The sequence below is a fragment of the Pithys albifrons genome, chromosome Z (assembly GCF_047495875.1).
Source record: "Pithys albifrons albifrons isolate INPA30051 chromosome Z, PitAlb_v1, whole genome shotgun sequence".
Classification (NCBI taxonomy): Eukaryota; Metazoa; Chordata; class Aves; order Passeriformes; family Thamnophilidae; genus Pithys; species Pithys albifrons.
Window position 1 is genome coordinate 50797744 of NC_092497.1, and position 26229 is coordinate 50823972.

The window sequence follows — 26229 nt, forward strand, 5'->3', positions numbered from 1 at the left end:
ATGGAGGGTGGTTCTTGGAAGACCCAAAGGTTTTATTTTTATGACTTGGGGCAGTCAAACTCCTCTTCCACACTTCAGACACCATCCATGGGTGATACCCTCACTGCTAGTGTCAAACCAGTGCTGTCTACAAACAACATCATCCAAAGGTGATCTCATCATGGCTCATGTCAAACTTACCCTGTGTTCTTGGAAATTATATCCAAGGACTAAAAGAAGAGCTCCTAATGAAATGTAAAAGAAAAAAATCCTCCAGCAAGCCATAGATGGTATTGGATATAGCACAAATGAAGGCATCACTGCAATGTAATAGCAAAGTCTACATCAAACTTCTTTTAAAAAGACAATGTCAGTGTCCATGTGGTGAGGGTAAAAATCTCTTTTGAGGAGTCAGAAAAATGGTGGGACAAATAGCCTATTCTGCACTGTAACCCCTGAATGCAACAGACAGTCTGCATCAGCAGGAGAAATTCAAATCAGTACTTGCTGACCCTGCAAAACCTCATTCCCTTCAAAAGATTCATCTCATCATAGTCATATTGTCACTGGGCATATCCCCTGGAGTAAAAACAACTCCAATGAGTAAGTGCTGCTGAAGCGGGACTAGACAACATTAAAGTAAACTCCAGCACTTCCTCTGTGCCACTATGGCTGCACCTGAGCTGGGAAGTGATGCGACATCCCTCCATGTCAAGCCCTGCATTAGCAGACACCAGCTGGGAGGATGTCAGCCTGCACACTTTCAAATGAGGCCAGAGCAGTGACAACCCTGTAGTGGGTTTTGGAGCATATTCTATGATTCTGTGATTCTAACCATAGCAGAATGGGCCAGATGACATTTGTGCCTATGCATTTATGGTCTCTATTTTAGCAGCATAGAAGTAGTGTTAGTTAGTAGATAGGGCATGTATCTTGGACTTACAGAGCAACTACCGTGTGCAAACAGATTTCAGGCTGGCTTGACTGCTGCTCATGTTCACCCATTGCCCTTATTAGCTGGCAGTATCAGAGATTTCTGCACATATTTGTATCAGCAGTGAGGGCATGAGCACACTTCTGTGTTCTTTCAGTGGGCTAAGCTGCTAAAGCATGCCAATATCTAGGGCTGCAGAATCAGAGGGCTGGTAGAAGACTCACAGGCATACACACCCCAACATAACATGCAGCATTTGCTTCAAGGGGTGTCATTCCCAAGTGGGGAATGGTTTGTGTTTTGCATAAAGCAAGGAGGACCCATGAGAATGGAGATTCTCATGATTCTTTCAAATCCTGTTCATAAACCCACTGGAAACCAGCCTCGTCTCTCTGTGACAGTACAGGAACAAGCTTCTTCCCCCAGCCCCAGGCAAACACAACAGAAGCTGAGCACAAGCGGCAGCTGCCTGCACCACAGATGTGCTCAGACAGCAGCTCAAGCCCTTCACAGAACAGCAAGTAGAGGGCTCTACATGAGGTGTAAGAGAATTCCTTCACTCAGCATGTCCCCAGGGCAGCCAGCATTACCCCCACACACTGCCTTCACTCCAGAGAGGTAAACACTCTTGGAAAGGACCAGCAGGCACAGTGTGTCTCTCACAGAGTACACAGTTGGTCTCTTGGGAAAGCAGGAGTCCCTTGGTGGAGGGATGCCACTGTCCCACAGAGACAGCCTCAGCTCACAAGGACATCCTAGGTGAGAAACATGTCCCATGTCTCAGGCACACATGCTTGCTCCACGGTCTCTCTCAGCTGGGGTTACACAAACTCAGCAGGCCTATCATGCTTACCCTTCTGACACCTGCACACCACTCCACAGGATGGAAACCAGGGCTAGCAAAGAGAAAAGGGAGAAGGAGGCATGGGCTCTACCTGACTGTGCACCTACCCTTCTTCCCCCATCACCCTCTGAGCATTCCCCAGAGCACTCAGAACCCAACGAACTTCCTCATCCTCAAAACATGCCCTGCACACCATCACCAGCTCAGATCTCCTGTGCACCAACCTGGGGATGAAGCTCTCCTTTGCCCTCTTCTCAGTGCTTCATAAGGATTATTTGACCCCACTTCAGAAAGCTTTGTCTTCCAGATGGGATTCTCAGCTATACCCAAAATATATACCCTGTTAGGTGTCCATTATAAAACCACTACTGCCTACCCAACTGGCTGTGGGGCAGTGCAGTGTAACCAGTCCCTGCATGTCCACTGGATGTGGGCATTCAGTTTGCTCTGACTTGGGGTCTTGCTGCCCTAAAACACATTCCCTCATTCAGGGGTGGCACCCCAGCACAATCACTCTACACATCCCTAACACCCATCTGCACCCCTGCAGCCCTTTCCTGAGCCATGGGGCCCGGCGAATGTGCAGCCACAGCACTCGAGAAGGCAATCTACAGGCAGAACAGCGAAGCTGCTGCCCAACATCCTCCACTGCTGGAGGCTGCAGTAGCCGCCTGTATCTGTCTGCCTTGTTACAGCACAGCCTGCTCCCTGTGTCAGTCTCCAGTAGCAAGTCCTTTAACCACAAGTGAAAGCAACCAATCCCCCATGAAGGCACATCTGCTCCAAGTCCGTATTATAACAAGGAAAAAAATGACACCTTCAGCTATATAAACCAATAAAGACTGTCTGATTTGGTTTGCCCCTGTTGCTACCCGGCAAGCTCCCCACTGGGTTAAAGACTGGTGACATCTGCTAAAAAAATATCATGAGTGAGAAGAATAAAATTGGGTAATGAATCACACCAATTGCTCAATGCAGCTGGAAGCTGGAGAGGCAAGTCCGCCTCACCTCACTCCCAGGCTGAGGGCAGCCAAACAGCCAGGTGAGCATTGCACAGCTGGTGGCTTCAGGAGATGTGTACAGGGAGGCAGAGCAGCAGGCACACACCTTACAACAGCTACTGAGAAACAGCACCGTCACAGCAAAGGACACAACGCAAGGGGCTTGCTGCACAGGAAGCCTCTCCAAATGCAACAAATGGTAAAATTAACTCTGCCCCCTTCTCCATCTACATCATGGTACAGGCCATAATTAGGTGACACACTTCTCTTCATGTCAGAGGCACCTCACACCTACCCATGCCCATCCAGAGGGACCTTGTGCTGAGCAGGATGGGAAGAGTTTATGGATGCTCCTGAGGTTCCTCTCAAGACAGTGCTGGAGTACCTGACTATGCCTCTTCAAACCTGCAGCTATGAGACTATAATAAAAGCAGTTTAAACAGCCTGCTGAGGATGGTATTACTGTCCAGCTTAGGAGCTCAAAAAACGTGACTCATTCTGCCAGACTGATGAGGGTTGCTTAGATGTCACAAGCTCACTTCCAGATGTGAACTGGCAAAAAAGCTGGGGAGGTTCTCAGCCCTGCTTCTGGGAACCACTTTTCCTTTTCAAGGAAGCACTTAATTCTTTTCTCTGCTGTCAAATCAGAGTCTTCTCACAGGCACCCAAAAACAAATGTCTCAGGAGCATGCTGTGACACAGGAGCTATGTGGTCTCAACACAGTCAGCCTCTCTCCTGACCTGGCTGATAAAATACAAAATGTCCACCCTACCTGCTTTAATGCATACATTTAACTACGCTCTTGTGGCCTGGATTTGGAAAAAGTATCAAGCGTATAATTGCAAACTTAAGTAAGAACAGCATATACAGGAGGTACCTGAGCACAGGGAGATTTATACTATCATCATTGGACTAGTTCTCACACAAGTGAAATTGACCTCATCAACCTCTCACGGTTTTTCCCCCAGTTTCTGTAAATCAGACTCTACTCACAGGCACATGACTGTTTTTGCAGTTCAGGCACCAGGCTGCTGGCATGATTTTAGCTGGGTTTCCCTCAGAGTGGGGGGATATAATGCCACTACAGCTTTAGCACACACACCCACCACACCTTGTGTTCTGGAGGAGTTGGGCAGTGGGAAACAGCGGGGGCAGAGCAGGGATGCAGATCCACACTGGCTGCAGGGCAGTGCTGGACTCACACCCAACAGGAGCTGAGGAGTGTGAGTGCTCCCCAACAAGAGGCAGAAGTCTGACCCAGCAGGAAGGGCACCCCTTCTGCAGATGCCCTCTGGGTCCTCAACTGCAGCACCCCCGTTTATCTCTGATGTTCCTTCTGCTGCACAAAAGTATCTGTAGCCATGGTCCTGGCTCCTCTGTGCAAGTCCTTACAAAAGGAATGTCCCTTCTAGTCCACCTATGATACCCTTCTTTCCAAAGCATTGTTTCAGTAAGATGCAGAACAAACCACCACCATAAACACTGTGGTGGATCTGAGGAGTACCAGTCAAATCCAACCCCAATTAGACTCTGTACTCACTTTCACCCTCCAAGACTGGTAAAAGCCTCTGGTGCAGAAGGATCTGAGAGAAGCAGTATGGCAGATGGCACTCAGTTAATTTTCTGTCTCTTTGTGGATGTTTCCTGTTTCAGATGGCCACAGAGTCAATACAATAGTGACTCTTTCCCTGTTGATTGGCAGGAGCGAAATGTTCCACAGCTGGGATGAGAGTCTGGTTCAAAACTCAAAGAGCTTTGCAACACACCCAGACAAGCCCCTGCTCCTCAAAGAGGTCCTGCTTCTGGCCATCGGATCACTCTAAAGGTCCCTGACTTGGCTGTGACCTTGGCAAAGTCTTTCTGAAACAAAACAAAATCGCATTGCAGCCAACAGCAGCAGGGATGTCCACAGTTCCATCACATCACACACCCAGAGCATCCACCCCAGCCCAGTCCAAGCCTCTGACCACACATTGGTGCACACACCCCCAAAAAACTGCTCCTGCTACCTTCATCCCGCTTGCGCTTGTTGTTCTCGGTGCCGGGGGAGGCAATTCCCAGGATCCCACTGATGGAGTAGGATGAGCCAGCAGAGTCAGTGGTGACAGAGGACACCTGGGTGACAGATCCTGTGGAGGCTGCAAGGCAAAGACAGGTAGTCAGTCGCAGAACAGCACAGGCACCAGGCTCACCAAAAGCCACTGGCCCGCATGGCATGATGAAGGTGGACTGGTGCTCTCCAGCGCAGGAGAACCCTCACAAAGCCCAGTCACGCCCAGTCCAACCCAGCAGCATGCCACAACAGCCCCGTGCAGAGGTGGGAGCAAAGGCAGAGTCAGTCCTCACCCCTGTCAGAAGGAGCTGGGCATGCACTGTGGGATGGGAGATGCTTTTCCTTTAGCAGTGAGATATCTCATCCCTCTCCAAGCTTGGTGAGAACACTTATTGTTTGGGGCAGCAGAGGCCATCCAGTGACACAGCAGCACATGTCACCAACAAGGTGAACAGAGGTTTCTGGGAACACAGGCATGCAGAGACAGCAGCTGCCACAGAAAGTCTGGGGACAGGAACCTGCTGGGAGCAGACCAATATGCACTTGCTGTGCTGGGTGTCCTGCCTGCATCCTGCTGGACCATGATAGCAGCTTCTGGCCATTGGAGACCCTGCACAGCTGGAGTTGCCCACAGATGGACAGCTGAATGGCCCTGAGGTTACCCAAAACACTAATTAAATCTACTTTACTTTGGCATAACCCTCAGGAAAGAGTATTGGTTCTGTCCAGCAAGGGGGTCACTCATCATAATGGACATCAGTCTGGAAGTGCTGGACCACTCTGCAAACACTGTCTACATTATGCTGTGTGAGTCCAAGGTTGCAAGAGAGCAGGCAGATGAGGGAACACCACCATTACCTCCATCAGCTCACAGGCTGAGGCTGCCCTGCCACATCCCTGCACTCTAAAAGTCACTGTGCAGATCACAAGGACGGAGTGGGGAGATACACTGGAGGACCACACCAAAGACCCCTATACACAACTCACACAGGGAACACCAGTGCTGCCTTTATTAACTCCAAGCCCTGAGAAACAAGATATTTCTTCTCTTCTCTGCTCTTGTTTTTCTCAAGGAGAGACAGCCCTTAAGCCACCACAGCGAGATAAGGCATGCTTTTCCTCCCATGAGATTGTTTTGGCAGTTCCTGGAGAGAAAGGCTGAGGACACGAGGCCTGCAATGTGACTTCTCTGGCAAGCCCAAAGAGTGCAGGCACCTCTGCACCTTCACGCCCACTCTCATGATGCCAGCATACCATTGCCAAGCATAGAGTACCAAGCACTTCGCTATATTACAGGAGAAAGCACAAAGGCAGAGAGGAGCTAGTGCTCCCAATCCCACCTCCTGCAGAGGCTGACCTATGCCCCAGTAGGGTTTATGGGACAAAGACAAAAAGAGAGAAGCCCTGAACTCCAACTGAGCCCCTCCAGCACAGCAGAGCAGTATCCACCACCTACAGAAAGACACCACCAGCCCAGTGAAGGGCTAAGGGTGCCTCACCAGCCTGGAGGCCTACATATACCAGCATCACTTGCCTCAAAGGCACAGCACCACTGCTCTGCAGCTGAATTAAAAGTTTCAGAAAGTTTTGCCACCTCTTCACTCAAGGCTGCAAGTGCACAAAGAATTATGGAAGGGATGGTTGATAGACGAAAAAAACACATTCAAAACTACTTACTGACTAATGATGCAGAAAATGTTATGAATAAGTATCCCTTTCTTGATTTATTACTTTAATTATCTGACATTCTATAGACCCCCATTAGTGGGGTTTTTTTGGTTTAGATTTCAATTTTCTGTCTCATGGTGAAAGCTATTTATCATAATAATCAGTAAAATTCAAAACCTTTTAGCAGTATTTATAAAATTCATTTACTATGTTCAGCCCTTGGAGAATGACAAAGAAGGCGCATTAGCACGTGTGCTGAAGTGTTTTATGCAGAATTATCTGTCCATAAGAATGATTAAAAGTTCTCTAGAATATTTGTAATCCATTATGCTTTTTTTTAATATATATTTTTTTAAAAATTTTCCGTACCTATGCTGTGACTGGAGGCTGGGACCTGCTGATTGGGTGGCTGCTGCACCTTTGTCCGTATGATCCTGTGAGCAGTGGAAAAGAAACAAGCACTTAACATTAAACATGCAGTTGCAGGGAGCATCAGACACTCTTCTTTCAGTGCAGGACATCTACATCAATACAAAAATCCTTTTCTGCATATGTTTCCCTCACTGCTTCCTGAAAGATCAAAGTCTAGTGAGTGGACCTAAGACTACATTTGTGACCCTACCATTAGGGACATCAGGATGACATTTTACACAATCATAAAATGGTTCAGGTTCGTAGGGACTTCAGGTTGGAAGAGAGCACAAGCAGGGTAATCCTAGAGCACATTGCACAGGATTGCATCTTGATGGTTCTCAGGGTGCTTCAGAGTCTGATGTTTTGGTGTCTTTGAGGACTCAATCCTCACCACTCAGGAAAGAAACATCCAGTGCTATCTAAACAACTGTCAGGCTACACCCTTTCCCAGGGAGCTGGACATTTTTAAGCACAGAGGACCCAGCAGGCTGTGGTCTGCACTCTTGGGTACTGGGACACTTTGGCAAGGCTGTCACTAGACTGCCCCAGCTATGGCACTTACATAACTAGAGACATTTGAACACCTTGGAAAAGGTTGCTGCTCAGCCACATTATTATTAATTTTTTAAAAAAAGTCAATCTTAAACCTGAATGACCACATTGCCACAGCTGGGGACACACAGTCTCTGCTCTGATTTATAGTGATGTCAATCAGGAGAAGTTCAGAAATACAGAAAAAGCAGAAGGCATGTGTGTTGGTGCAGGACAAAGGGCACCTTCAACAAAAAGAGATGCTGAGGAGATGCCAGACACAGTCACCTGCCCATGTGCTATGAAAAAAGAAAAGACAGGGTCAGAAACACTTCGGGAGATCACACAGCTCTGCCTCCAGCTGCAGCAAACTGGAAGGGGCTGGAAGGAGACACACTCTTGGCTTACCACACATGCCCCTACTTCAGCCACCACTGGACAGCAGCAATACCACAGTGAGCATTTCTTCTCTCTGTGCCTGACAAACTCTCCCCCTGGTCCTGTCTGCCATGAATTGGTAAGAAAGGAGAGGAGGAGAGTTGTCAGCCAGAGCAGACATGAGGGTGTGCTCACAGGAACACAGCCATTCCTTGCAGTGAAAGCTCCCCCATGAGCCAGCACAGGGACCACCACTGGTGATATCCAATCCCACCTCAGAAGAGGATGTGGTGCCATGCCCATCTCCTCTCAATCCTCAGAGGAGTCTGATGGAATCTGGCAGGAGGTTGGTCTGACCACAAGGCATCTTTTGGCTGCCAGCCCCTGTGTGTCAGGCACAGTCAGTATGTGGGTCCCAGCAGCACAGCCAGCCCAGCCCAGCCCAGCCAGCAGGAAGAGCTGTGATCGCAGTTTCAGTGGGGGAGTGTGGCCAAAACAGTGGGACCCTGCTTGGGCAAGAGTGGAAACAGCCCCCTGTACAAGACTGTTATGGTGAGGAAAGGGTGTCCAGGGCCTTCTGACAGATAAACATGTTTGTCTCTGGAGGGACAAAGGGCTGGAGTAGTTTGAAGCATATGGACTGCTCTCATCTTATTTGGTCAGAGCTAATAGCAATGATTAATTAAGTCTTAATCACACAAACTTGCTCCTGCTATGGAAGAGTGGCCTATTATTAATATTAATGTTATTAATTAATAATAAATACTATTATTCACTCTTATATAGGGTCAGCAGCTCAAACTCATCTGCTAAAAGGCCCCCTTGGCAGCGGGGATGTGCTGCAAATAGCCTGCCCCCATAGCCCCAGTGTTCTGCAGGAGCAGCATCAACATCCCAGGAGAGAAAAGCATAGAAGGGAAACTCCCCTGCACCGTGGAGGCAGGGACAGGGGACCAGCACAGCAGCCCTGTCCTTCCCCATGCAGAAATGCCAAGTGCAGGAGGACAGAAACCATGCTGCAAGATCGGTGTGGGCTCAAGTGTGCAATGACTGGGCAGGCCCTGATTTGCACCTCAGTAGAAAGCAAGAGCATCACGAGAATGGGTCTGCATCACGCCCCACCAGCAAAGCCTCAAAATACATACTAAATGTTAAATATGAGATAAAGACCACAGACTACTGGAACTGGGATGATTTAGCATTAAAGAGAAGTGTTTTGAAGTGAATTCTAGTTTCTTTCTCACATGGCTGTTCAGTCTAGGGTTTCAGGATGAGGTCCTAGCCTGGAAAAACAATTCTCCAGCTAAAAAAAATGATTAAAACAGATTGCATGCATTTCTTGAAAGAGATTTCAAACCTTTAAGAAAAAAGTATCTGCAGTTGCAAGCAGATGAAAAATAATTAGATTTGCAGCCAAAAATCTTGGAGGTGGATCATAAAATGAGTTTTTAATACAAAGGAAGTGGGGATCTGGGCTTCATGAGTGTGGAAACACAAGAACACAGCAAGAGAAACATGGAAACTGGTTCAAAACATAGCTGGAATCTACTCAAATCTCCCTTTTTCCTAATGGTATGACTGCCTTTTTTGGAGTTTTTTGAAGGACATTTGAAATTCTCCTATGCAAACACAGGACTGCTAACAGCAGCCATGCTTCTCACATGGCTCCAGATGCTGTTAATGAAAGCAAAGCTTTCCCTTAACTATTTGATATTTTCCCTTGATTTTCCTGGTGCCTACAGTATTTCTCAAACTCTCTTGGGAAGTGAAGACACCGTGTCCATGGAGTTACTACATGCTGCTGTGGAGCCTCAGCAGGTCAGGAGTTTCCAGGCAGCAGCAAAGGCCAGGCATGAACTGACTCTCATTTTTTCTTAGATGCATGAACATATGACTCAATGTTCAGTCCATCAAGGCACAGACTGCACTCTCTGCTAATGCTGGGGAAGCCACTCTGGCTACTCAAGCAGCAACTCCGTGAATGCAAATCAGGTTGGGATAGCCAATAAAAGAATATTGTATCAATTTATTTCATGTCTGCGGACACAAATGAGACACTTTATAGCAAGCTGCATTTGAAGAATTTGCATGCAGTTGCACAAATGAAAATCATCTCACCAGTGTGGTGAGGTGGAAGCCTAGCATTTAGTGAAAAGTGAAGAACTCTGCTTGCCAGAGACATGGGTGTGCATGAGGCAGCCCAAGCCCACTGCCATTCAAGTACTCACCCTTTACTGTTGCTCTGGCAGCACTGGAGCAATCATAGAGTATCTCTCTGGGTTTTTTAACACAAGCTTTGTACATCACTTGACGTGGGAGGAAGCGGCGAGCACAGAAGGTGTAATGGAGAAGGCAGCAGGGTTGGAGCCCTGCTGGACCCTACTGTGTGCCAGCCCTGACTGGCAAGGTCATAGCAAAACTCTCAAACACAGGACTGAGGCTTCAAATGAGTTTCCCTTGCATTTTTACAAAGCAATTCAAGGCCACTTAAGTGTATCCATGTTACAGGCACATGGCCGAGGCCCTCGGATGCTATTTACCAAACTCCCCTGGTGATATTCACACTGAGCACAGGCCTGGGCCAATATGAGCAACACCAAGAGGTGTCAGGGGGACGAATGGTACCTCCGACTCATGCCTTAAGCCCTCCTTTTTCCCAGATGATTGCCACCCTACTCAATGGCCATCTGAACTTCCCTTCTGGCCAAAGCATATCCCACTGAACACCCACCCCATTACGCAGAACAGGGGCTTCATTCAATGCTAACACACAGGGTCATTCCCAGCAAAGTTCCCCAGTCACAGACTGGGGAAAGAATGGAAAAGAAGCAAAGACTGGCATCAGAGCTTGCCTGCTCCTAGAAAAACATCATCATCTGTAATGCTGTGGCCACTGAGGTGATCCCACACTGCTCTCCAGCCCCAAATTCCCCAAAGGAAAGCAAGTGAAGGTGTTTTTCTTGCCAACAGCCCCAGACACTCACTAAAAGACAAGGATGCAGTGACAGTGCTTCCATGGAGCATCCACCCCCGGACCAGACTGAGCTTTACCTGTTAATGGAACTGACGCTGGGCACGGTGTCATTGTCACACACTCGCTCAGCAAGCAGCCTGTCCCTGATCTCCCAGGCAAACATGGTGGGATTTTGGCGTTTGTACTCTGCAATTTTTTCAACGACTTTGGGTGTGGCGACCTTTGGTTTTGATCCTCCAATCACTCCAGGCTTAATACTCCCAGTTTCATAATACCTGGGACAACATCCAAAACAAAGCTTTAGTTATCACACACAGACAGAGAACATGCTCTCAGATTTATAGAGACCATCATTTCAAGGTAACCAAACCCCAGCAAATCCTGAGATACATCTTCACTTTCACATACACATTTTCTGCCCATGTAGTGCTTTATCACTAATAGATTAACTTATAGTAATTGGAATTGGGCTTCCGGATACAATATGTATTTTTCTGTAATAGCAAGACAAAAGAAACAATGCAAGATTAAAGGGCATGCTGAGATCCAAAATTAACTGAAAATGTGTGTTATTAATCAGGAGTACTGGCAATAATAAAAACAAATCACACCATAGAATGCTTTTTGCAGTGGACTCTTCTGTAGTAAATTCCCTTTCATTAATATCTACAGCTTGCTATCATTTCAGAGTGAAATAAAGGCTACGTATTCTATTTTATTTGTACATCTGGAATAAATATGCATGCATATCTTTTTCCTATTTTATGGCTTTAATATGCATAGTATGGTTTTAATAGTTCATATTTTTAAAATGTATGATTTTCAGTATTATGTTTTTGAAGTATCAATCACAACTTTTGAGAGAAAGAGAGCTGCCGACTCTCTGGAGGCATGCAGTTGACACAGGGATTGGTTTCTGTGACCAGCTCTTCCTCGGGTGAAGCATCTTCACCACTCCAGCAGCTCTGCTGATGCCATGCCCACAGAAAATTTGGAGAACGGGATCCCTAAACCAACAGAAATCTTACAGAATTCTTCACATGTAAAGCACACAAGAGCAACTGCTTCTGATAGGTTTGCAACAATACATGACAGCTGAGATCACTGGGCCAGGCAAGTCTCCTTTTTAATAATAAAAGTATTGAACGTGCTGCTAAGAGCAGAAGTCACATCTTATCTGACAAGAGTCAGAACAGAGACCAAGAATGAGCCCATGCTCTTCCACTTGGTCAGGGTGCTCCACACAGAAGCCTCTCTCCCAGCCCTGCACTTCTTTGTATCCTATGAATTACCTCACGACCAGTTGAAAAATAGGAGGCAGGCCTACCTTCAGCCACCACACCAGCAGCCCCAATTCTGCACATTCCTTTCATGTAGAGCAATCTCAACCCCATCAGCCTCTCAACTGGGCATCAAGGTGTGCTCACAGAAGCTCAAACATGACCGCTTGCTGCTCTGTTTGCATTTCTAGCTCAGAAAAAAACTCTCAAGCAAGAACATAGGACTGCTTATTAATATATTTTCTCTGCAGCTATCTGACATAACCATTACATGAAAAAAAAATTAATTCCCCCATCTTTCCAGCCTGAGCAGAGCACAAACAGCCTGCACAGCCACAGCCTCCCTCACTGAAACATACAAACATGTTTGTAAAATTTCTGCCAGGCTACCTGTCTTCCAGTCTTTCTGTATCCAGGGCCTAAAATTCCTTTGAAAAGAATGACACCAAATTGCTCATACATGTTCTCAGCTATTCTGGATGCAGATGTTGACATGGACCTGCAAGTCCCCATGAGCCATTTAAGCAACTGGAAAGCATTGAGTGTCAGAGATGGATTAACCCTCCTGTTCCCTCTAAATGCAGTGAGCATTAGAGCAGACGGGCAAAATTCAGCTCCTCCCAGCTTTCACAAGAACACAACAAAACAATGGCAAATACGGCCCATAAACCTTCTAAAACCTTGCACCTGTGGCTTCAAAACTTTGGCTGCAGGCACCTCTCCTGTGAGTAGAAGGCTGCCAGACGATGCTACCAGACAAGAAGTCACAGTTTTCTTAGATCCAGTCAAAATGATGGATTTCACAAATTTTTCTCAGTGTTCTTCTCCAACAGTGCCTGTGGTCAGTGTCCTGCACCACAGGACAAGCCTGGCCAAGAGGACCATCCCCAGCAGCAGAGGACATCCTGCCTGCACAGGCCAGTTGATGCTTTCTTAGAGCCAATCCCCATGGTAGGAAAGCCATGATAGCAAAGGGCCTCAACACCACAGTGCTGTAGCTGTGGCACGCTCGGTCAGGAGGGGACAAAGCCCTGGTGCACTCTGGAGAGCCAGACCTCCAACCAAACTAACTCTTTAACTCCTGTCCACTGGCCCACTCTCACAGTTACAAGCCCTACCAAAGCACACATGAGCCCATGGAAAGGCTTGACTTGCATGGGAGATGCACGACTGGGCTCACACCCCCTTCCCTGGGCACTGGGAGAATACATCATGACAGGCACAGTCATCACCCTGCACTGCTGCTTACAGCTCTCTCCTCTCCTCACTGGTGATGAATCGGTGCAGCTACAGGGCCTGTAGTCTGCACAGCTCTGGCATCCTTGACTCCCATCTCCATTTTAAAGGCAAGGATGTCTGCAGTCAGCATAATTTCATGCTCAGAGAGTTGCCAAGGCAGGTAGGGGGTGGGCACTCCCACAGCACCCTCTCCTGAGGGGTGAGAGCTCCTTTTGCCCTGAAAATGCTCATTCCCTGTCTCTAGGTGTTTTTTAAAGCTATATTGAGAACTGAAAAATTCCAATCACAAAATTCCAAATGTAAACCGTCTTATTTTTCACACAGACACGCATATATGAAAAACCACACATGCACAGAGCTGCAATTACAGAGACATTTTACCCACTGTAATTATTAGTTATGAAAATAACAAGCTATGAAATTCCAATTTATTGTTGACAACTTTAATGACACAGCTTTGGAGCTGAACTCTGAGCTCTGTAGTGCAAATATATCTAGCAGTAACCTAAACTGTAAAAAGTAGAACGATTAGATTTTTGTCTGGTCAGTAAATAACTTGCCTCTTTCCAAGCTTTGTGTTGGTCCTGATCAGAATTGGTGGAAATTTTGCTGCAGTAGTGAGCATCACCACCCAAACCACACTAGCCAGGTGGAGAGTGGGAGCCTGTGCCGGCTGCAGACACAGAGCCATAATGAAGTGAAGCAGCCCATGATGGGCAGAATAAAGCCCATGAAAAGTTTTCCTGCATAAAACAGCCAAGGCATCCGTGTTCTCAAAACTCCTGCAGGAAGAATGCATCTAGGTTGCCAGGGAAGACATGTCCCTTCAAGGAAGGCATGGGGAAAAAAGCAGGGACACTGAGCCCAGCCGAGCTCACTGGCACCTGCAGTGCTGAAAATGGGTGGGACTGTGGGGCTGCTGCTCACCAGTTTGGGTGAGTAGAGGCAAGATGGATGTGGAGAAAACAGTGGCAAGAACTCCAAAATAAGGGGCCTGAGACCCTGACAAATCTGAACACTCAAGAGGTCACTGAGTGATAAGAAATGCTGCCAATCCAACAGATGCTGTGTATGATATTGCAGAAATAAAAAAAAGGCTTAACGATCTTTGCAGCTATTCTGTGTCCAGCAAGTTGAATAGAAATTAGGAAAGAAAAAGACAGTTAAAAATAGTAAAATTCTAAACAATGAAGTAAACTGTGAAAATTTAGCAAACAGATCGGAAATTAACTTTTCCAGATGATCAAGGAAAATGTATTCTGAAAAAGAAAATAAAAATAAATAAAATTTCCCTTAATATAAGTAGCCCAAGTAAGACTGAATAACCGGCGCTCAAAACCATTTTAACATCCGAATTTACATAAATCAGATTTAGATTTGTACACAGATTGAAAACAAAACAAAAAAAAAGGCAAGGATGGCATTTTTTACTGGAATCTATGTCAAATTTTAAAATGAAACCAGGAAATAATATGAATTCAGAGTTTAATTTCCTGTTGCCATAGTGTTTGGAGCAGCTCCAACCTGAACACAGGGTCAATTCCAAAATAGCCCAAATTAAAATGCTTACTAGTTACTTATTGCATTCTGTGCTTTCATAATCCAGCAGAAGAATGGAAAGAGATGTTTAATTATGAACAGTAGGACAGATTGCAGTGTAGCCTGTGTGAATGTATGCAATGTTGATGAAATGTATAATCATAATATTGCTAAAAGACAGTTGCTTCAGGAAGCAAAACAAGTAACTTCCACAACTTCTGCTTTTTTCCACAGTTTGCTGAAGAGGACTCCCAGATTTCCTCTCCTGTTCAGAGCAGACAGGTGCAGGACATATGCCATATACACAGCAAATACTCATGACATCCTGCACTTTGTTTTAGAATTACCTACAAGAAAATGCAAAACAAGACATACAGATAGTGGAGTGACTCTTTCCTTCCACATCAGACATATAAAAACCACAAATGTTCAGGAAGTCCTTCTCACTGGACTGATCCGATTTCTACAAGTTTCTGTTTGTTTGTAGCCTCCAGTTCAGGGACCAACACCGACAATTTTCTCTTAAGGGATACAGAAGGATTCGCCGTCCCCCCTTTACCTGCCAAGTATTTTGCTGACACAGCCATGGCTGACACGGAGCTGCCGGGAGATGTCACACGGTCGAACTCCTTGGTGGGCGAGCTCCACGATCCTTTGGCGAACTACATCTGGGAGGGGGCGGCCATTCACAAAAACACCCCCCAGCTGATTCACGCCTCCATGTCCTGAAACACAAAGGGGAGGGAAGAAAAGTCAGGAGAAGAGCTGCGTGAGGTTTAGACGCCTCTGCAGAACAGAATCCCCAGTCCCAGCACTCCCGGCTCTGGGAATCGCCTCCACAACATCGGTCCGATCTCCTCTGGTGGAGCAGGGAGGCGGCAGCGCTGCCGCAATGCCATTCGCTGGAGGGGAGAACCCTCCTGACTGAGAGTATACTGGGACTCCCGGGGAAAGATGGCCACGGGGAACCACGGAGCCGTCCCCGGCACCCCGGGTTAACCCTAACCCTCCTCCCAAAGCTTCCTTCACCCAACCACGGATTCCAGTGCAGGCCTGGTGCTCCTCCATGGAGCAGAGACTGCTCAGAGCCTCCGGTTGGGAAGCCAGGGGAAAATAAGGCTGCGTGGTCACTCAGCCCACACATTGCCTCTGTCTAAGCACAGAAGCAGATACCTGAAATGAAACATGCTGCGGGTAGGGATTTGTTCGTTCTTTTTAACTTTTTACTTTGGGTTTTTCTTTTACAGATGCCTTGTATTAACCAAGGCAGGGGGGAGGGGAGGAGAGGGGAGGCGGAGGAAGCAGGGGGAAAAAAAGAGCATGATTCTGCTCTTAAAATTTGCAGTGGTCTTGGCAGATATGATCCCACCATTCAAGCATGAACACCTGGGCAAGCCTGGTATTTTACTCCTCCTTGAGCAGATTTGCACCGTCCACCTTTAGCAAGGTGAATCATATCTCTGGACCCTCTTGGAGGAATAGCAGTGAAACTGTGTGAACCCCATGAACACACGATAATCCCATGTACCAGGAGGTAATACAATTAACCTTCTTGTTGTTATTCATCCAAACTACCTGTATTACAGAAGGGTGGAGAAGCTGGAAACACGCCATAGGGGCAGTACAGATGCCAACTCTGGAACAAAAATAATACAGAAAATCTCTCTATTTGCACAGGGCTTGAGCTATATTGAATAAACTGACAAGCCAAATGCCTCAGCGTTCAAAAAAAATACATTATATCGAGCTATATTTATTTAAATCTGGTCATTTCACTATTGATTAACTGCTGCCAAACTTTGCAAACACCTTCTAAAACTGTAAGGACACATTATGAACCCACAAGAAATACGTGATGCTAAGCCCTGTGTCGAGCAGAAAAGCGTCTGCTCTGACTTCCTCGGTGCGAGAGGCAGACTCTACCAGTGGCCCAGACAGCTGTCGGCTCGTACTTCCCTCCCAAGCGCCGGGTGTGCGGAGCGGACCCCGGTGACGGGACTCCCACCAAGGGATCTGCTGCGGCGGCCGGGACGCCAGGGCTGGGGCGAGGGACAGCTCGGTGGCGGAGGCGAATGAAAGCTGCCCCAAAAGACTGCAAGGAACAAGACCTCGGGCTCCCCAACTCCTCTCAGGGCTTTAAGTTCAGGGAATCATGCACAGTACATTCAGTGTGAGCGGGAAGATCCTGTGCTGGTGGTGATGCAAGGGGAGAGGAAAGCAGGGGAGAAATGGGACAGAAGAAAAGAAAAAAGGAAAGAGAAGGGAAAGGGAAAATAAAAGGGAAAGAATGGAAAGAAATGGGAGAGGGAAAAGAGAAAAAGGATGCAAAGGAAAGAGGAAAGGAAAAGGAAAAAGGAGAAAAATAAAGGGAAGGAGGGAGGGAGGGAGGAGGAAGGAAGAGAGGGAGGGAGGAAGGAAGGGAGGAAGGGAGGAAGGGAGGAAGGGAGGAAGGGAGGAAGGGAGGAAGGGAGGAAGGGAGGAAGGAAGGAAGGAAGGAAGGAAGGAAGGAAGGAAGGAAGGAAGGAAGGAAGGAAGGAAGGAAGGAAGGAAGGAAGGAAGGAAGGAAGGAAGGAAGGAAGGAAGGAAGGAAGGAAGGAAGGAAGGAAGGAAGGAAGGAAGGAAGGAAGGAAGGGAGGGAAGGAAGGAAAGGGAGGGAGGGAGGGAGGGAGGGAGGGAGGGAGGGAGGGAGGGAGGGAGGGAGGGAGGGAGGGAGGGAGGGAGGGAGGGAGGGAAGAAGGAAGGAAGAAAGAAGGAAGAAAAGAAGGAAAATAAAGAGAAAGAACAGGAAGAAAAGAATAGAGAAGGCATCATTAAGACATGCGTTTCCTGAGGGAAGGGGCCAACTGTGTCCCTGGAACCCATCCCCAGCCCTCGGAGAATGGCATGGCCCGGGCCTGCCCAGGCCAGGACATCGGCCCTCCAGGCGTCGGGAACAAAGGCTGGGGCCGCCGCCGCCGTCCCTTCCCCCAGACCTGCCACAGCTTCGGGCACCGGCTCCCGCCTGCCAGGGCCGCTCCGCCGCGGCCGCGCTCCCGGCGGACTGCGGGCTGGGGGGCCCCGTCGGGCCGTGAGCTGCTGGAGCCGGGAGAACATAGATCTCCGTCGGCGGCCCGGTGCAGGAATGAGGCAACAGCCCCATTGCCGTGCCCCTCTCCGTAGTCCGAGGCCTCCACAGGGAAGGGGGGCTGAGAGAGACTCGCGAGTTCTTTCGGGAGGGAGAATCCCCAAAAAGAGGTCTGCAGGCCGAGCCCGCAGCCACGGTGGAGCCGGAAGAGGCGGAGGGAGAGACAAGCCGAGGGGCGACCGGTCCTGGGGAGACACCGGCGGGGGTCGGTGCCACCTGCCCCGGCCGCCTCGGCGCCCTCGAGGCACTGAACGGCGGCGGCCAAAGGCTCTGCCCATTCGGGACGAAGAAGCCGCGGGAACTGTGTCGGGGCAGAAGGGTCCGAGGGACGCCTCAGCTCTGCCGCCGTTCCCCGAGTCGAGCCGCCTCCCCTCTCCCTGGGCGGACAGCTGATCCCACTGCTCTCGGCTACCCCGTTCTCCTCCGCTACCTTTCACGGCGGTCCTGACCCTCATGTCCACCCTTCCGTCCCGGCGAGCCGCAAGTCCGAAGATCGTTTGGTAGTGAATAGTCCCGCTGGTGTCCCGGCCAGGGCCGGGACCGGAGCGAAGGCACCGGCATTTTGGTTTTATTCCGCCTGTTTGCCCCGAAATTCCTGAGGAAGATATCGATTTTCCAGGGCCGCGAATGACGGAGCGCGCCGCTGAAACCCGCCAGCTTCTCCCGGCTGAGGTGTCTGGCCCCACGCGTGGAACGCATCCTCTGTGGACTGCGGGTCCACTTGCCACCCGCGACAAAGGGCGCTCGGGCAGAGGGGGCTCCGCGCCCGCCGCCCCGCGAGCTTTCTGACCTTAAAGTTCGCCTCAAAAAAACCCCGTGATTTTGTTTAGTGCCGGAAGAGAAATAAACGCGGGTGTCGGACGCCGCGTTGCCGCGGGAGGGGAAGTCCGTTTTCATGGGGGCGGCAGAGTCTGTCACCAGCCGCCGTCCCCGCTCTGGACAACCTCAGAAACCGAGCGGCGGGGAGAGGGATGGGAAGTGAGCAAATGAACAGGGAGAGCAGGGAGGACGAGGCAGGGAGAGAATCTTTAGCTCCGGCATTCGGTGGTTTATTTTGCAAATAAATTTCTTTGAGCCGAACGGCTGCAGTGCACCGGCAAATGAGATTAGTTCTACCTTAAATTTCCTCGCAGATTCTCGCCGTAATGCAGCGTTTAACTCACCGTGAGAGAAGATGTCATTTCACATAACACTGTACTAATGGATAATTCTTCCCCGACCTTTCAAGCACAACAAATCTCGGGCGAGCCCAAAGTGCACGACCTGTTAACTTCACTGGCTGCCCACTCTGCCGCCGCGTTGCCCGGCGCCGGGCTCCCAGCATCGCTATCGCGACGCCGTTCTTAAGGGTTTTAAAAGAAAAAACATCTTCCCTATAGCTCCGCTTCTCGCCCCTCGCATTGGCTTGGTTTGGTTGGTTTTGTTTGTTTCTTTGGTTGGTTGGTTTTTGGTTGGTTGGGAGTTTGGGGGTATTTTTTTGTTTTGTTTTCTCTGCTTTTTGAGTGGTATGTTATTTGGGGGTTTGGGAGGTTTTTTGGGTTTTTTGGTTTTTTGTTTTTGTTTTCCTTGCTTTGTTTTCAGTTAACGAATTTCCAAATGTTGAAAAAGAGTAAGAATATCAACTTTTCCATTCGTTGGGAATACCGGGCGGCTTTATTCCCGGAGATTTAATTTAGGGAGAAAAATAAACATATGCATATATATATAACTTCTGTATATTCATCTATATGCACAAACGTTCATACGTACCGATGGCTGTACCCACGTCGGTAGTCGCGCCTGTATATCCATAGGTACAGATGCACACACATATTGGCACGGGCACTTTCTCTATAGTAAAATAACCCCCGGAACAGCCCGCTCCACAGTGCACCAGCCCCTACGGGGCACGCCGGCGCGCGGCCCGGCCCGGCCCGGCCCGGGCCGCGGAAAGAGCCGATCGCGCGGGGCCCGTCGCGGCCGCTCAGACAAGTTAAAGGGACAGCCACTTACTGTGCATCGCTGCGAACGGGTCGTGCTTACAGTGTATTTCCATCGGAGCGGTCCGGGGCCGGGCGGCCTCGTCGAGCTGATCTCGATTCGCCAGCGGCGCCCGGGTTTCGTGCAGTGGGAAGGAGCCCAAGAAAAAGCCCAGAGACCGACCAAGGGGAAAAAAAATCAACACCAAAAAAAGGCGGAAAAAAATGAACAAAAGCCAAAAACAAAAGCTGAGAGTCCCGCCTCAAGCGGGATCGCGGTATCCGAGAGCGCCGGCCGAACGCGACTCCTGTGCCGCTCGCAGCCTCCGGAGGCTCCGTCCGGGGGGCGCGGAGCGGCTGGTCCGGGCTGCGCCCTTGCCCCCGGCGGCTTCCCGGGTGGCCGCCGATCCTTGGCGCCCGTCCCCCGGCTCCGGGGTGGTGCTGTGTGCAGCGGGGCTGGGCCCCTCGGTCCGGCGGCCCGGAGCCCAGAGCTGCCCGCCCGACGGCTCTTTGTGCTGGCGGTGCCAGCGGCTGCGCGACGGTGCCGGCCGAGGCGGGCGGCGGCGGGGGCGGGCGTCCCGTCCTCGGGGCTCGGTCCCGGGGCGGCGGCGCGCTCCGCCTGTGCCGCCCCCCGCCGCGCCGCTCGCAGCAACTCGCTGCGCCGGGCGGGGCGGCGGCGGTGGGCGAGGGGAGCGGGGGGGGGAAGGTGTGTGAGAGGGCGGGGAGCGGGACAGGGGCTGGGCTCGCCGCGGCCCCGCGGGACCGGATCGCCCCGTCAGCGGCCGCCGTCCGACCTGGGGCGCCGGCGCGGGGCGCCCATCGCTGCCCGCCGGGGCCGCGGCGCCCCCTCCCCTCCTTCTCTCACTCCCTCCCTGTCTCCCTTCCCTCCGCCCGCCGTCGGCCGCGCCGCGGCGCTAGGCTGGCTCGGGCGGTGCGCCCGGCGCGCTGCCGGCCGGCGGCGGGCGCCGAGGGTTGTGCGGACGGCGGGGGCGGGGGGCGCGGGGCGCGGGGCGGGGCGCGGGCGGAGCAGGCACGGGGGGTCCGTCGGGGCGGCGGGCGGGGCAGGCACGGGGGGTCCGTCGGGGCGCGAGCGGGGCAGGCACGGGCGGTCCGTCGGGGGGTCCGTCGGGGGGTCCGTCGGGGCCGCCCCCGCCCCGGGCTCAGCCGCGCGCGTGGAGGGGGCAGCGGGAGGCGCTTCAGCACCGCGCGCTCGGACAGCGGCGGGGGCGGGGCCCGCGCGTCACTCAATGCCGCGGCCAATCGCAAAGTTCTCTCGCCGGCTCCCCGCATTGGCTGCCGGGCCAGGGAGCTGCTCATTGGCGGGCCTCGAGCCAATGGGGGGCGGGGGCGTGGCCGCCGCCCCCGCGGGGAGGTGCGGGGCGCAGCCACCCGTGACCGCGCGCGTGGGGTCCCCCTCGAGGTTGGGGGATGGCGGGGTCGCGCCGTGGGACCCCCGACGGGGGACGGGCTCGTCCTGCGGCCGTGGGTCAGCTCCGTGACCCAGCGGAGCTCCCCGGGGCCGCTGGTGTCCCCGACGGTCGGATGGCGCGTGTCGGTGCTGTGGGTCCCCGGTGCTCCGGGAGCCCTGACCGTGGGTGCCGGCGCGGAGGGGCGTGGGCCGGTGCTGTGGTTGGGGTCTGCACCCGCTTACGTTGCCCGCGGTCGCCCCGGGGCTCGGCGCTTTCCCCCTCTTGCCGCCGAGACCGTGGGTCCCGCCCCTGGCAGTGCTGCCCCGTCCGGGGCTCAGGGCCCAGTGAGAACGCCCGGAGAGTCTTCTCGGGTCGCGCCCGTCCCGCCACGTGTGACCCTCGTGGCGTGGCAGAGCCTCGCCGAACGAACGTCCCTGCCTTCGGCCTCGCCGTCGGGCTATCCTCTACACTGGGATCCTCGCGGGGTCGGGGGCGCAGGAGAGCTTCACCCGCCGGCGCTGGGCGAGACCCTCCCGTCCCGCTGAGCCCCTGGGTTTCGGCGGCGGCAGGGCATCGGTGGCCGCTGCGGCCGGGTGGGCTCGGGGCGAGTTTTCGTTGAACGCGAAACTCCGGGGCGCGGCCAAGCCGCCACTGTGGGGTCAGGACGCAGGATCCGTCCGCGGTTACGGCGGCGGACAGTCCCTGCGCAGCCCCGTAGCCAAGCCGGGGTGTGTCGGCCTGGGCACCCTTCGCTGCCTCTCGGCTCGAGGGAGCCGCCGGAACTGGGAGGCAGGCAGAGGCCGGAGGCTGCCCCGCCGACCTGCACTGAGGGGCCAGGCGGACAGGCAGGGCCGGGTCCCGTCCTGCCCGGCCTTCATCTCTGCCTTTACTTCCCGTTCTCCCCCTCCTCCTTGCCCGCACGGCACTGCAGTGAAAAGCCCTCCGCCCAAAGTCTCGCAGGAACACGACAGGTCCGCGGTCCCCGGGGCCACAGGCGGCAGAGGCCTCGGGTCTCCCTATACCGCGGTGCCCCAATCCGTCCTCCCCGTCCTGCCCAGCCAGGGCAGTGCTGCCGGTGTTGTCGCCCCAGCGTCCCTATCCCCCCCCGGCCCCCCCCCCCTCCCCCGCCCCTGGCCGCCTCCGCCGCGCCATAAAATGCTTTATCGATTAAACGATTATTCAGGCGATTTAACTAATAAAAGGCCCCATCGATCGCTTCGGAATTGCATTCCACCAGCAAGCCGCCAGGCCGACTCCGCAACCGCCACCGGCCGCACCACCGCGCTCCCCGTGGGGACGCCCTGAGGGGACTCCCTGCGGCCACTCGCCAGTCCCCGAACCCGGTCCCTTCTCCCGCGCGGCCCCTCGGCCCGGCCGCCGCCAGCCGCGGAGCCAGGGGACAGCAGGGCGGCCCCTTCATGGGACTCAGAGGTCTCGGCAGGCCCTGCGCCGCCCCGACGACCCCGCGGGGAGTCAGTCCCTTCGACCGCCCGGCCCGACCCACGTCGGCAACTCCCTTGTCCGCAGAGCCACTGGGCTCCCTGCGGCCCCTGGCCTGAGTCCTACCTGTGCGACTGGCCCGGGGGGTCGCGTAGGTTTTCTCCAGCTCCATCCCGGTTCTGCAAGACTTGGGGAAACGGAGAGAAAAAAAGTTTCCACGTCGTGGTGTTACCGCTTCCTTTTTCTCCTTTTTTCCCTTTTCTTTTTATGGTTTTCTGTTATCTTCTCTTTTTCTTGTATTTTCTGTTTTTCCTTTCTCGTTTCTTTTTGCTTTTTTCTTTGCTTTCTTTCTTTTACTTCTTTATTTTCTCTTCTTTTTTTCTTTATTTTCTTTTTTTCTTTCCTTTTTTTTTTCCAAGCAGCTCTCTCAGGTTGAAATAATTCAACTCTTCCGCTCCCTGCCGAGCTTTTGCAGCTGATCACTGAGCTGAAACTAAACGTTTTAGGTGGAAAAAAGCCTCTGAAGGAACCGTGAAATGATTAAGAAACTAAAGAGCTCTTCGCCATGTGAGATCATGTCCTGTTCTCTAAAACATCACAAGATGTCCCTAGACGCATCCAAAACCCAAGAAAACTCTGACATGTGTTGTAGCAGGAATCAAACTTTGCTCGCAACCAACCGCCACCCGAGCGCTCCGCGGGTCCGGCAGCGGCGGCGGCACCTGCCCGCTTTGCCTCCGCTGCCCCAGCCCTTCCTCAACTTTTTAGCAGAACCGACTTCCCCTTCCCGGGCCGGGGGTGACGCTGCCGCCCCCAGGGCCGCGCTCCCCACCGGGTCGGGTCGCCGCGGGGGCGGGACAGGGACCCGCCTGTCGGCGCCTGGGGGGTGACTGAGAGATCCCCGCGCCCGCATCCCTCCGGCCCTGCCCTGGCCCGCGCCCCTCGACGCGGGACAGCCCCTGGGCTGCAGCTGGGACCGCGACCAGCGGCCCACCGAAGATGCGAGGGCCTGGGCCGGAGTTCCCGGCCCATGGGGGGCTTCCACTCGGGCTCACCTCGCACCTTCCGTTCTCACAGAGGATGCAGACCCACGGCCGCGGGTGAGGGTGGGGAAAGGAGAAGGGGAGAAATCACGAGGCCTCTCTCCCAGGTTTATTTTTCAACGAATCGAGTAGGGGGAAAAAGGTAACGGCCCTTCCCAAAGGCCAAAACAAATTTCGGCCCCGGGACGCCTCCTGGGGCTCCTGGCTCGGCGGACGGTGCCGCTCGCAGCGCCCAGCGGCACCCAGTCCCACCCACGGCCCGCGGGCGCTATCCCACGGAACCCGCCCAGACACGGTACCGGTCTGCTGGCAGGGACGCAAGTGGGCTCTACACCCGCTCCCCTTGTCGGGCTGCTCCACAGAGCGGGGGTATCCATCAGGGGAGGGGAGTGCGGGGCTGGCAGTGAGGGGCCCCTCCGCTTCCCGTGAGCAGAGCGGCCTGAGGAGCCCCAGTCGGGCCGGGTCCTGCCGGGAGGGAGGACGTGTCGGGTTTGGGGACACGAGGCCGGCGAAATTCTTTCCCGGCCGTCTCGCCCGGTGCAGCCCCTCCAACCCGGCTCCCATCAGGAGCTAACAAGAAGGCAAGTCTTGGTTCCAAACTCCCGTTTAGCCCCCGATCATCCCTCCGCTTCGGACGCAGTCGCATCCGAAGATCGGCGGCCCCGCGGGGGTCCGCGGCTGGGCCAGGCTGAGTCCTCCGGGGCCACCGGCCGTTCGGCTCGGAACGAGGCCGACTTCGCCTCTCACCCATTTTGCTTCCCTTCCGACCAGTGTCTGTTCGCTCTCATTTGCTTACACAGAAATAGCTGCTGCCGGAGCTTGTCGCCGGCTCGCCTCGAAACGTGGCCCATCTGGAGTCCCGCCGCTCCGGGATAGGGGGTCCTTCCCTGGGGAAGGCATACCCAAAAAAGCCGCTCAAATGCAGGGCAGATCCCCCCACCCCATTCCGTTCAGTCCCGTCCGTTCAGGCGCCCGCCTCGCCTCTCCTTGGCCGCGCCGGCACCGGCAACGCTCCCCTGACCTCATGCAGGGAAAGGAACGAAAAATACTTTATTGTCCTAAAAACAGGCCGCAGGGCTCCCGCCTTCCCTCTCGCCGCTCGTCTCGGGGGCCTCCCGGGGGCCATACCGTCTCGCCCCGGCCCGTCCGGCGATTCCCGCGGCCGCGGTAACGAAAACAACGCTGGGGCTCCGGCGGGGAGCAGCATCCCTGACCCCCCGCCAACGGGGCAGGGCTGCGACCCACTCTGGTCCTCTCGCGGTGCCCCCAGAGCGCCGCTGTGGGACCCTCCCGCACCCCGGCACCGACCCCCGCGGTGCCGTGACCGAGGGGGAGATTTAAGGCCGGGTGTGAGAACTCAAGAGCCATGGACGCCCAGAAGAAGCCGCCGCTGTCCCCACGCAGGGGCAGTACCTCGGGGCCAGCGGGGCTGGGGGTAGCCAGGATCCCCCTAGGTCAGTTCCTTGTAAAACGCCTCTCTCTCTCTCCGGAGCCGCATCTGAGGGGGCACAGGGTCGTGCCATGTCAGAAAGCCCCGGGGAGGGGACCTCGGGGCCAGCCTACTGCACCGCTGCGGCCACAACCGAGGGTCCCTGGCCTTGGCACATACCGGACCACGTTGTGGAGTGATGATGTGCTTTCTGTACACGGAGGGTAAAATGACAGTGAAGAGGAAAAAACGATGGCGCAGCAGAAATCTGGATTTGGAGTTTTCCAAGGACAGTTTTTATTGCTTGCTCTCTCTGAAGCAAGGAGAAGATCACGAACTCGGCGCAACCTTTCATCCTTCTATATCTGATGCATATCACTAGGATGTGAAGGGGTGCCCTCCCACCCCACGACGCTCACACTCGTCCTGCATTGCCCGAAGCTGAGCGGGCTTGGCCTAACACCTGGCAGCCAAAGGCACCCGGAGGGGCCGGAGCAGCGTGCCTCGCCTGCACAGGTACCACCCTGCGCTGCTCCTAGGGCTGCCTCCTCTCCCCGAGGCATGGCTAACCAGGACGGGGAGGGGAGTGGAGCGGCAGAGGGTTTCAGGGAGCATCCAAAGCCCCACACTACCCTTTCAGTTATCTGTATTTTCTCACATTTCTGTAAAACACACTGATATCAAAAAGGAGAAGGGGAGCGCTGCTGCAAATCTCAATCTGGACAGCATTAAAGGTGGGGGGTGGGTGGGTGTTACTGTTTTGGTTATAGCCAGTGCTCCTCTGCAGCACCAGTGTCTTTTCCTTCGCTGTCCGTCATTTTAAATTCAAAGCAGAGGAGACTTAGCAAAGATCCTGGCCCACTGTGTTCCCGCAGATAAAAGTCAACTCTGAGATGTGGATGCTAATTGGACTAGAGTAATTTAAAAGGTGTTTGGTGGTCAGTCCTGTAAAGTTGAGAGCACTCAGGTAGCATAATCTAATATCCTCAGT

At 53.0% G+C, this 26229-nt stretch overlaps 1 protein-coding gene across 6 annotated transcripts in view; it reads right to left on the reverse strand.

Moving 5' to 3' along the window:
* PAX5 (paired box 5) overlaps positions 1-23491 on the reverse strand; it is a 141688-nt gene extending 118197 nt beyond the window's left edge. For 4 of the 6 annotated variants that reach the window (XM_071580929.1, XM_071580927.1, XM_071580928.1 and 1 more), the window contains exons 1-5: positions 22893-23491; positions 15395-15560; positions 10855-11052; positions 6850-6914; positions 4769-4897 (exon numbers count right to left, since the gene is read on the reverse strand). In XM_071580929.1, coding sequence (XP_071437030.1) covers positions 4769-4897; positions 6850-6914; positions 10855-11052; positions 15395-15560; positions 22893-22938 — 604 coding nt within the window. In that variant the 5' untranslated portion in view covers positions 22939-23491. Of the gene's footprint in view, positions 1-4768; positions 4898-6849; positions 6915-10854; positions 11053-15394; positions 15561-19951; positions 20249-22892 lie in introns of those variants that run through there. The other 2 variants (XM_071580926.1, XM_071580930.1) reach the window with 2 other exon arrangements.
* Between the last annotated feature and the right edge of the window lie 2738 nt (positions 23492-26229).